At 45.9% G+C, this 12465-nt stretch overlaps 2 protein-coding genes across 3 annotated transcripts in view; both read right to left on the bottom strand.

Moving 5' to 3' along the window:
- BDKRB2 (bradykinin receptor B2) overlaps positions 1–12465 on the bottom strand; it is a 76986-nt gene that overhangs the window by 17093 nt on the left and 47428 nt on the right. Inside the window, exons 4-5 of one of the 2 annotated variants that reach the window (XR_009597129.1) lie at positions 11997–12147; positions 740–2444 (exon numbers count right to left, since the gene is read on the bottom strand). The gene's annotated coding sequence lies outside the window, so the exon portion shown is untranslated. Of the gene's footprint in view, positions 1–739; positions 2445–11996; positions 12151–12465 lie in introns of those variants that run through there. The other variant, XR_003585763.2, reaches the window with a different exon arrangement.
- Positions 740–12075, bottom strand: BDKRB1 (bradykinin receptor B1). Its single transcript, XM_027957374.3, has 2 exons — positions 11997–12075; positions 740–2444 (listed from the first exon to the last, which is right to left on the bottom strand). Exon 2 carries the CDS (start codon positions 2432–2434, stop codon positions 1373–1375), a length of 1062 nt encoding a protein of 353 aa, XP_027813175.2. The 5' UTR covers positions 2435–2444; positions 11997–12075; the 3' UTR covers positions 740–1372.

Genomic DNA, 12465 nt, shown 5'->3' with positions numbered 1-12465 from the left:
CTGACAGCAGATGCTCCCGCTCTGTGATGCTCTCCTAACTCTCATCCCTGTTGCCTTGGGCTCCTGGAAGGCAGACCCTCTCAGGGTCACCCGTGGGATCCTGGCAGCAAGAAAGGCACGGAAGCATTCTTTCACCCGCAGCCCGCGCTTTCTACCTGTGTGTCCCGGTTCTGCCTCCCTCTCTCCATGTACCAGGTTCCTGTTGTGGTTTAGTCGATTACTCGTGTCCGACTCTTTTGTGACCCCACGGACTGGTAGCCCTCCAGGCTCCTCTATCCATGGAATTCCCCAGGCAAGAATACTGCAGTGAGTTGCCATTTTCTCCTCCAGGGGATCTTCCTGACACAGCGATCGAACCTGCATCTCTTGCGTCTCCTGCATCTGCTGAGCCACCAGGGAAGCCCATACCAGAGTCTACCCCTCGTCAAACTCGGCTCACAGTTTACTCCCTTGGCAACCTCTATTTTGGCGACACTGGAAGGAGCCCATCCTCCTTCCCTCTGAACGCCCTGGGCACGGGTTTGTGTCACCTGTACGCGATTTCTCATTTACTTTTTTTATACTGTAATTATTTTGATCTCCGTAAGTTCCTTGCAGATAGGATCTCTAGCTATATCATCTCTCTGTTCCTGGTAGTTAACCTAGAACATTTTGGAAGGACAGTTGGAATGGCAGTAAGAGATGCTTATTGGAAATTTGTTTCCTACCGCTGTGACAAATTAACCATAAACTCGGTGACTTATTAAAAACAACACAGATTTATTATCTTCCGGTTCTGGAGGTCAGGCCTCCAAAGTAGTGTCGCTGGGCTGCAGTCAGGAGGTCAGCACAGCTGGTTCCTGCTGGAGGCTCCAGGGAGAGTCCATTTCCCTGCCATTTCATCCTCTACAGGGCACCTGCAGTCCTTGGCTTGCGGCCCCTTCATTGCATCCTTCCAACCTTCTCTGACTTGCACACTTCTGCCTGCCCTTTGTAAAGAACTTTGTGATGATACTAGACTCATCCAAATAGCCCAGGGTAACCTCCTCATCTCAAGATCCTTAGCTTAATCATGCCTGCAAAGCCCCCATTACCACATAGACTTTCCCAGGCTCCAGGGAAGAGGTCCTGGTTATGTGCGGGGGTGATGGGGGGGATCATTCAGTCTACTGTCGCTGTTAAGTCACTAAGTCATGTCCGACTCTTTGTGACAGAAGGGATTGCAGCGCACCAGGCCTCCCCGTCCCTCGCCAACTCCCAGAGTTTGCGCAAACTCATGTCCATTGAATCGGTGATGTCATCCAACCATCTCACCCTCTGTTGCCCCCTTCTCCGTATTTATGATGTCAGTAACAATGGATAAGGAAGCCACACTTCCTGGCTCCCCGCTGTGTTAATTCCTCCAGAAAAGTTGGAGGATCTCTTTCCTATGAGACGAGGCTACAGGAGTCAGACTCCCAGGAATGCATTGTTTATAAAGTTCCCAGACTTTGGTTCTGAAAAGCTGGCCCCAAAAGACATAAATCACTGGATTCAGGCAGCTGTTGACGAAAGCAAAGAAGTTGGCACACTGCAGGCCCAGATCGATGAAATTCTCCCAGAAGCAGCCTCTGACAGCCCTCACCTGGAACAGAAATTCCAGGAAGGCAAAGAAGTGGTAGGGTGCCCAGCAGAGCAGGAAGGCAGACACGAGGGTGAGGATCAGGGCGGTGGTCCTACCATCCCTGGGCCCTCCACACCTCATCCTGCTGATCTCCCGCCTCCCCCGCAGGGCTGCCAGGATGCGATAGTTGAAGAAAACAATCGCAGCCAAGGGGAGGAGAAAACTCAGCAGGGTTAACTCCACCATCCTTGCAAAGGGCCAGGCGTCGTGGGGGTACCGCAGCACACAGGCGGAGACATTCAACTCCGGCACAGCCTTGATGGAGCGCAGCAGGAACGTGGGGAGACTCAGGAGGGCCCCCACGGCCCAGATGAGCAGACAGGTGCCCTGGGCCCACAGCCGCCGCCGCCGCCGCCTCCAGCTGGCCATGGGATACACCAGTGCACAGTAGCGGTCCTGGCTGATGGCCACGACCAGGAAGATGCTGATGAAGAGGTTGGCCTTGATGACGCCGTTGACCAGGCGGCAAAGGAGCACTCCGAAAGGCCAGTTGAATTCATTCCGGATGTTCTCCGCCCAGAAGGGCAAGCCCAAGACGAACACAAGGTCAGAAGCCGCCAGGTTGGCCAGGTAGATTTCGGCCGCGTTCAGACGCCGTCGGGCCACGAGGAAGACGGACAGCACGAAGAGGTTCCCCAGCAGCCCGCAGAGGCAGATGGAGAGGATGCAGGTGGGCAACACTCGGTGCAGCAGGGCCCAGGCTTCCCAAGCTTCGTCACAGGACGTGGCGTTCAGGGACAGGGGCTGGCTCTGGTTGGGAGTCTGGAGCTCCAGGAGGGCCCAGGACGCCATTCACGGTGACCTGCGAGGAACAGTACGCAGAGCATCACGCAGGAGGCAGCCTACTCTAATCCGCAACCTATCCAGCCTGCCTCCGGTTTTGGAAACTGAAGTTTTATAGGCACATGGCCACACCCAATCATTTACATTTTGTGTTACACTAGCAGAAGTTTTGTAAATTAATTAATTTATTTTAATTGGAGGCTAATTACTTCACGATATTGTAGTGGTTTTTGCCATACATTGACATGAATCAGCCATGGGTGTGCAGAGTTGAGTGGCTGCCACAGTGGCCATTTGGCCTGCAAATATTAATCATCCATTCCCTTAGAGCTTTGCTAGTGACTCAGATGGTAAAGAATCCACTTGCAATGCAGGAGACCAGGGTTTGAGCCCTGGGTCAGGAAGATCCCCTGGAGGAGGGAATGGCTATCCACTCCAGTATTCTTACCTGGAGAATTCCATGGACAGAGGAGCCTGGTGGGCTATAGCTCATGGAGTCTCAGAGAGTCGGGCAAGACTGAGCAACTACTGACTAACACTTTCACTTTTCCCTTAGAGAAAAAGCTTGCCGACTCTGAGTATACAGGAAAAGACGACCAAGGCTTTGAGCCCCAAGTTCAAATCCTGACACAACCATGTGTTGTGGGCCACTTAGACCCCCTGAGTTTTATTTTCCTTTTTGAAAATTGGAGCTAATCGTATCCTTCTTGTGGGATTATGTCAAGAACTGTATCTATGGAATACCTGACCTGATCGCCTGGCTTAGAGGAAGCACTCAGTGGAAGGGGAGGATGAGTCTTATTTACAACCATGCTATTATGATTAGCAGCGCAACAAATATTTAATGAGCACCTACGTTGTGCCAGTACTTTGCCAGGCACTGGAGATGCAGGGCCCAGCCCCCTGAAAGTGCTCACCATCTAAGCAGACAGGAGACAGTGGCTGATGGCTGAAGACAGAATGAAGCAAGGGAGAAACCTGGCCAGTGGAGATACTGGTCCACTGGAATTGGAACCAGTAGGATGGAGAGGGTGGAGTCCATAGTAGAAGGTGTGGAGTTTCTGGGGCTTCACACCTAAAAACCCTCCCCCCGTTTGGATGAGCTAACATATGCATAGCGCTTCAAATGGTCTCCGGCTCTCCGTAGGCACTTGCTACCTGTTAACTGTTGTTATCATCTTGCTTATCCTTAGTGATGCTTGAGAGATCTTCAGCTGGGCACAACTCACAGTATCCAACACAAGATACCGCCTAAGACAGCTGATCTCCAGAGAGTCTATTTGGCTCTGCAGACTTAGGTGATCGCTTTGTGACGCTGAGTCTGACTTTCCTCATCCGACCTTCTCGCTGTGACACTGAAAGCCGCATGCTGCGCCATTCACATTGGGTCAAAACCACGGGTCCCTCCATTCGTTCATCCACTGGACAAGTATGTACTGAGCACCCACTACGTGCCAGGCACAATTCTAGGCATTTGGGACGAGCAGTAACAAACAGCCAACCTGCCCTGCCCTCAAGATGCTTCTAGCCTCATGGGAGGAGAGAGGCAATGACAGGAAGCTCAGTGAATAAACTCGTTAGCCCGGGAGGGGCAGCCGTGGAGGCGATGAGCCGTGGCCAGGCTTTAGACATATTCCGAGGGTAGGGCCACCACGATTTTCCAATTGAGTATGTGTCATGAGAAAGGAGGGGTTGCATGATGCCTAGATTTTGGGCCTGAGAACCTGGAAATGGCAAATAGATGGGGAAACAGTGGAAACAGTGGCTGAATTTATTTTCTTGGGCTCCCAAATCACTGTAGATGGTGACTGCAGCCATGAAATTAAAAGATGCTAACCCCTTGGAAGGAAAGTTATGACCAAGCTAAACAGCATATTAAAAAGCAGAGACATTACTTTGACAACAAAGGTCCATCTAGTCAAGGCTATGGTTTTTCCAGTGATCATGTATGGATGTGAGAGTTGGACTATAAAGAAAGCTGAGCGCCGAAGAACTGATGCTTTTGAACTGTGGTGTTGTAAAAGACTCTTGAGAGTCCCTTGGACTGCAAGGAGATCCAACCAGTCCATCCTAAAGGAGATCAGTCCTGGGTGTTCATTGGAAGAACTGATGTTGAAGCTGAAACTCCAATACTTTGGCCACCTGATGCGGGGAGTTGACTCATTGGAAAAGACTCTGATGCTGGGAAAGATTGAGGGCAGGAGGAGAAGGGGACGACAGAGGATGAGGTGGTTGGATGGCATCACCGACTCAATGGACATGGGTTTGGGTAAACTCCGGGAGTTGGTGATGGACAGGGAGTCCTGGCATGCTACAGTCCATGGGGTTGCAAAGAGTTGGACACAACTGAGTGACTGAACTGAACTGAACTGAACCTGGAAATATGAAATTGCCATCAACTGAGCTGGAGATGATGGAGTGGAGACAGGGCAAGTTTTTTGGGGGAACGGTCAGGACTTGACCTTTGGACATGTGAGGCTGAGCTGTCTATTGGACATCAGGTGGGGATATCAAGGTAGTAAGCTACACAAGATTGGTGTCAAGAGACCAAGTTTGAGAGACTGATACATCCTCATCCTTGGGAAGTGGTTTTTTTTGTTTTTGTTTTTAATATTTATTGTATTATTTGGATTCACTGAGTCTTAGCTGTGGCACGAGGGATCTTCGATCTTAGTTATGGCATGCAAACTCTTAACTGTGGCTTGGAAGATCTAGTTCCCTGACCAGGGATCAAAATCAAACCCCCTCAAACTCAAAGACTAGGAGCTCAGAGTCAGCCACTGGGCCAGCGGGGAAGTCCCCATCATTAGGAGTTGTAATCACATGGATGGTATTTGGTATTTAAAGCCACAGGACTGGGTGAAATCACCAAGGGAGAGTGTAGGCAGAGAAGAGAACCAGCTGCTACGCTGCCAGCTGACCCATCAGCAGAGGACACAGGAAGTGAGGGGTTAGGAGGCGGCTTAAAGAGTTCTGACCTAGAGCATAAAGAATAATAGGAATGCTCTTATTTCATCATTGATTTCAGGGCATAAATCCATAGCAAAATATTTATTTTGTTATTTGGTGATACTTTTCAATTTAGCAATAAGCCCTTCTGGCAGCAATGAGCAAAAAAAGTTTAATGACAGTTTAAGCCCTGAACTTCTGTCTCTGGGAAATTGATGATGAACATGTAACTTGCACAAAATATTGATGCTTACATCACAAAAGGGGCCTTTAGCAATTTCTCTGACCGCAAGGAAACCAGACACAAAGCTGCTACTTCAGAAACTGTTATTTTTCAAAGATCAGCCCGAAAACATCGATTTCACTTTATCACTGCAGAAGATACTGTCATAGGTCACCCTGGAAGGATGACTTTTCACTTAGAGCAGACAAGTATTCTTTAAGTCAGCTCATTTTCAGCATCATGTTATCTTGGACCCACACGACAATAGAAGTGAGAGCTGATTAGTGAGAAAGTTCCGTAAGAAATCCACAGGCAGTGAAGCGGAGCCAGTTTGATAACTGTCTTCCAACAGAAAAATGAGTCAATTTCAATCACGATTCAATTTTTTAATCCAGTTCATGGAATCAAAGCCAAAACTTATGAAAGTTCACCCTGGCAAAGTGAAACAATGGACATTTTGTGAATGCTATTCTAAATTCAGTTTAAATTGTTCACATTGGAAAGAAAGCTGTGTTTTTCTGATGATCACACACATTTTGGTGGGGCCCAGTGTCACAGAGACAACAATACTCTTGCTAAAATAAGAGACCAGTGAAGCAGAAATGTACTTCCAACAAGTTGCAGTGTAGACCCAATGTGTAATTGCATGTAAGTTTTATTAAGTGTGTGTACATGCTCAGTTGCTCAGTCGTGTGAGATTTTGTGACCCGATGGATTATAACCTGGCAGGCTCCTCTGTCCATGGAATTTTCCAAGCGAGAATACTGGAGTGGGTTGGCATTTCCTCCTTCAGGAGATCTTCCCAACCCAGAGATCGAACCTGCATCTCTCACATCTCCTGCATTAGCAGGTGGATTCTTCTGCGCCACCGGGAAGGCCCCAAATTTCATTATAGTTGACAAGATTTACAAAGTTTTGCAGCGTAAGTTTCGTAGTTCAGACTTACTGAACTGCAAACTTTTGTGATGAAGTTGATGAGGAATTAAAAACAACTTTAGCATGTATTTTCTTTCTCTGCTGTCCTTCATCAATCAATTTTAGAAGATGTGGACTCTAAGTGCCCTAAAATGTTATTAAACTATTTGTTATAGCAGAGTTGAGAATTTTTGCTGAATTTGTTCTAAATCAGTGAGGAATGGAGCACCAAACAACAGCTTCTAGAGCTTTTAGCAGAGCGTAGTTATTGAAAATAAAGCTTTATGCAGAAAATAATTGAAATTTATAGCCAAAGGAAGAAAGGAGAAAATGATCAAACTAAGTGAGGAGAGGTCAAATGACACAGAAAATTTAATTTTTGAGTTATATAATGAGCTTTGGACTATCTCAGTTTGTGGGAAGAATCTTTTCAATTGGAAAAGTTCATATTCTGTACAAAAAAGAGATGAAATAAGAAAGCCCATAATTTGCTGTATCTGAATTTGACAAAGCATTCAAAACTTTTAAGTAGCTACAACTTATTTGAAGAGTCTAATGTGCTAAAAATATTTGTTGAAGGAGCTCAAATTAAGGCAAAAAGACAGCACCTGTGAAAATATCTGGGTTGAAATATTTACATAATTCCATATGCAAAGTATCAGACTTGAGAATAGCCTCTGCTTGGCAGAATTTATTCAGAATTTGTCAGATACCTCAACACCTGCAGAGAGACCATCTTCATTAAATGTATTCTGGCCCAAGAGAAGAGACAATTGAAGGTGCTTAATTTCAATTTATTAACCATAAAATTTGAAGAAATAATTCAGGCAATTATATGGGACCATTCAAAATAATAGGACCATACTGAAAGAAAAATACATTCTTCTGAAAATGCCAGTGATGTATGAGAGTCAGGTACAAGCCTAAGAAACTGATTGTAGCACATGGATATGTACCCAAACTAATTATCTTGCTTAAAATATTTCGTAATGTTTAACATAAAGAAAATGTTTCATTTTGCTATTATATTTATGTATGTATTTAGATTTCAGGGGGAAAAACATTTACTAGAACTACTTTATAACTCCATCAATATAATATTTACAAGCAATTTGTTGGTGTGTGTGTATATATGCATATACATTCATACATACATAGTTAAATACATAATTTTTTTGAAAATAGGTGTTTTTTTTTCTTTTTAAATGTGGCTGTGCCAAGTCTCAGCTGTGGCATCTGGGATCCAGTTCCCCGGCCAGAGATTGAACCTGGGATGTCTGCATTGAAAGCGTGAAGTCTTAGCCACTGGATTACCAGGAAAGTCCCTGAAGATAGTTTTCAATTAGAACTACTTTATAACTGGCTTCTCTGGTGCCTCAGGTGGTAAAGAACCCACTTGCAATGTAGGAGATGTGGGCTCAGTCCCGGGTCGGGAAGATCCCCTGGAGGAGGGCATGGCTACTCACTCCAGTATTCTTGCCTGGAGAATCCCATGGACAGAGGAGCCTGGCGGGCTACAGTCCATAGGGTCACATGGAGTCAGACACAACTGAAGCTACTGAGCACGCACGCAAGCACTTTATAGCTATATTAATATAATATAACTAATTCACTGGTGGATGCATATATACATACACATACACGACTGGAGCGACAAGCATGCATGCACATATATATTGCATTGGCCAAAAAGTTTTGAGTTTTTCGGTAACCTGAAAGAACTTTCTGACCGACCCAATGTAATTAAATATGCGTATTTTTTGAAAATAGCTTTTGATTGAACTGCTTTATAACTCCATCAATATAATACAATCATTGGAAGTGTTTTATAGTGATGTGCTATTATAGCCACAGGAAAGCAACACACCCAGGAAACCTGACTTCTCAGGAATGTGGTGAGCACAGGCTCCCACCTCCAGCCCCCTTGTACTACACACACGGGTGGGAGCTGCCTCCTAAAACCGCCACTGGGTGTCATGCCATTCCTCCCTGTGTGCTTCTCTGTGCATGCTGAGGAAGCTCTATGTGCTATGGAAAGCCCGCATATCACCTCATCCCCAGTCTCCTCAGACGCTGGGGTGCAGAGTGAGCCCCCGGCACCTGACCTGACCCTTCACTGGCAGCCACACCAGTATCTGCGGGCTGTGCTGGGCTTTAGGTAGCCCAATCCTGACAACTTGCCTGGGAGGAGGACGGCTGTCTTTGTGCCCATGTACAGATGAGCAAATAGAGGTAAAGAGAAGTGACTTGCCCACGTTCACCCAGTGATGGGAGCCAGTCTGTTTTATGCATGGCTCTTCTTCCAGGCTCAGCTCAGAGTCCAGGCCTCTTTCACCCAGTGTGCTGCGACCATAAAGAGAACACACCTGGGGTCAGGGAGCCTGGGCTTAGGTCCTGGGGCCCCCAAACTGTGATTTGGGGCAAGCCAGGTAACTTCTCTGAGCCTCAGTTTGTTCATCTGTAGAATGGGAGTAACAGCAATTATTACGAAGAGTCATGGTGAGGATTGAATGAGATCCAGCCTGCAGAATCCCCTTGCAGGTTGCAAAGCATCCAATACGAGGCTTGAATAGTGATAAACTGCACAACAACAATAATCACAGCGATAAGTACAGTAGCAATAACAGTACTACTAATGATGATGATAAGTATCCTGGTCCGTCCAGTGTAAGCAGCCTCTCCTTCACATGGGCTACTCTGCTGTTGGAACACTAGGTTAGAAAGTATCAAGAGAGCCCCTTTCTGCTTTTTGAGAGCTGTGGACCAGTTCAAGGGTTACCTGGCACCCAGCACACTAGGAAACTAAGCAACTAAATTTGGAAAGCTGAGCTCCAGGAGGCCTGGCTTCTTGGCAGCGGGATTCTCATTCGTCTCCAGCCTTAGAGTCTTCACCCCCGAGAGGTTTAAGAAGGAGCTGGAAGGAGTGAAGAGGTTTGTTGTGGGCACTGAGAGAACCCCCTGATCACTCTGCTTAGCTTCTCTCCCCTTCCTCCTCCAGGTCACCTTGAACATGTGAGACAGGAGGCTCAGTCCCCTCTGAAGTGTGGGACAGGGCAGGAAAGGGTGGCCTTGGGGAGCAGTGCATGGGGCCCGGCTCCTGTGTGCTCCTCAGGGACTACAGGGTAGCAAGAAGCAGGAGCTGCCCAGGCATCGCCAGACCAAAGCTGGGGCCAAACCCCAGGAATGTGGGGTTGGCAGAACAACAGTCCCCAAAGATGTTCATGTCCTGGTCCTTGGGACCTGCAGATATGTCCCCTACATGGAGGAAGGGACTTTGCAGATGGGATTAAGAACCTTGAGATGGCGAGAAGATGCTGGATTTTGGAGGTGGGCTTGATGTCATCACAGATGAAAGTGGTTCCATTTATAAGTGAAACAGGGAGGTGGGGGAGGGGGTCAGAGTCAGAAAGAAATTAGAAGATGCTATGAAGATGGAGAAGGGGCCACAGGCTAAGGAACACAGGCGGCCTCTAGAAGCTGGAAAAAGCCTCCAGAGGGAGCCCAGCCCTGCCAACACCTTGACTTGAGTTCATCACAGCTGACTTTAAAGTTCTGACCTCCAGAACGGTAAGATAATTTTGTGCTGTTTCAAGGCACTCTGCGTGAGTGCTCAGTTGCTTTAGTCATGTCCGACTCTTTGCGATCCCCTGGACTGTAGCCCACCAGGCTCCTCTGTCCATAGGATTCTCCAGGCTAGAATGCTGGAGTGGGTTGCCATGCCCTTCTCCAGGGAGTCTTCCTGACCCAGGGATCGAACCGGCGCCTCTTATGTCTCTTGCCATTGGCAGGCACGCTCTTTACCACTGGCGCCCCCTGAGTTTGTGCTAATTTGTTCCAACCCCATTTGGATACTAATACATGGGGCAAGGCCTCACCCTGCCCAGGAAACCAGGGGTTGTCACCTGCGCCGCCTGCAGAGACCTCTTACTTCAGCCCGAGTCTGGCTGGTTCAGCAGACAACCCCCTCCATCCCAGGGGACCTGGCTGTGTCTGTGGCTGCGGCAGCCACAGCATGAGTCTGCTCAAGCCGAGCTTATTTTCAGGAGGTCTTTACCAGCTGCTGCTCATGTTTATGTAAAGTTCGCCAGAGAGCAGAAATCTTTTGTTTGCTCCGAGTTTTAGCTCTGATATTTGCCTGGTACATAGTATGTGGTCAGAATCCAGCAGCTATTGATATTATTAGTCATATTTGATCCTATTTGAAAAACTCACAAGTGATACTGGGCAAGTATGTTAGAAATGACTTATTCTGTAATTTCCATCTGGTATTTTCTGAGTTCCCCACATGAAAACATCGGCATGTGCTGCTTCTTTAACAAAATAGCCTTCCTCAAATTAATCCCAGTTTCAACAGTGAGGTGACGATAAAGGCATTTGAAATACAGACACAGATATTAAAGGATGTCAACCCAGTGGCATCATAAGATACTGTTTTTTTTATTTTGAATTTCTCTTTAATTTTCGTCTATTAATTCAGCAAGAAGCAGTTTTGAAAAATAACATCATAGCACATCACTTAGCAAAACTATTCCTCAGTTTCATGCATTTTTCTCTTCCATTTCCTTTTGATTTCCTCAAACGTTTATGTTAAGGGAAAATGGACTAGAATCAAAACTTCAAAAAATTGTTCAATTTTTTTTTACATGATGTAATCCTTATCTTTGAATATCTGTATAACATTAGACTCATATTTTCAAAGGACAATTTTCATAAAAAATAAAAGTTTAAATATTTTATGAATAGTAAACAGATATTTAATATTCATTATATTTTCCTTTTTAGAATTTTCAAGAAGGCTTCATCTAATTTAAAAAATCATAAAACCTTGATCATGTTCCACCGCAAATGGCCAGATAACACAATTTCTCTTAGTAGAGGAGTAGGTTTATTTTGTCTAATATTTTATAACATTGTAAAATCCTTATATGTTTGTTTCTGGCTATCACCATTTTAACAAAGTAACCAACACACAACATTTCTTATAAAGTTGAACATGTGAAGTTATCTCCCTTCCCTCCCATATTTACCTGACATAAAATACGTTGTTCAATATAAGATGCTGTTTTCAATTCACGAATAACCCAACCAGCTATTAGTGTTATGAAATTTTGTAAGTGATCCTTGGAGACCAGTTTGACTTTTATAATCAGAATTCGTAGACTGTAACTGGTCAGAGTCCACTCGGGGCTCTGACGGCTGTATTCAGCCTCTACATATTTCACGTGAGTTTGCAGTAAAGAGCTGCTGGAAATAATCTCCTATTTCAAACGTCCTTTCTCCTCTCTTCTGGAAAAGCAGCTAAAACCCAAAGGAGGCATGGGATACAGGTCTCTCAAATTGATTTAAAATCATGTTTAAAAAATACATCCAAAGAAAGTTGAAAACTCTGCCAGTATAAGCTGTAAAATGAAACGTTCTTCTGAGGTATGGATCTTCTATTTCACTTTTGTAAGAGAGAGGAACAAAAGATGCTCATTTACTTACTCAGGCAAAATGAAAGGTATCACAACTTCAGCTGGGCTTTCTGATGGTGAGAGCTTTCTTTGGAGATGTTTTCTGTTCTGGGAACCACCGTGGAAGCGTCGTGGCCTTAAATTACATAACCCCCGCTCTGATGATGATGTCATTGGCTGGACTGCTGAAAAAATGAGTCTTTCAGATGGAGGAAGCAAACTGGGATTTTGAAATGAAAACTGCTTTGCACTTAGGGGCTGGCAAGCGATTACTCAGCTACCATCTCCATCTCTACTTTGGCAACATCTGGAAAGGCCTGCAATCCTGCCCAAGAATGGTATAGTGGTCAACCCACCCTGGAAACGTATTTTGGCATCACCGAGCCCCACAAGCCTCGCCGGGCATTGATGGACACTGAGTGATGACTTGGTCTGCTCACACTGGGGACCTGAATGCCTGGGGTTCTGCAGCAAATTTCCTGGGAGCTGACTTGAATGCC

This window comes from Ovis aries, chromosome 18 (genome assembly GCF_016772045.2).
Source record: "Ovis aries strain OAR_USU_Benz2616 breed Rambouillet chromosome 18, ARS-UI_Ramb_v3.0, whole genome shotgun sequence".
In the NCBI taxonomy this organism is placed as follows: domain Eukaryota; kingdom Metazoa; phylum Chordata; class Mammalia; order Artiodactyla; family Bovidae; genus Ovis; species Ovis aries.
This window is presented reverse-complemented; position numbering and strand designations above follow the sequence as displayed.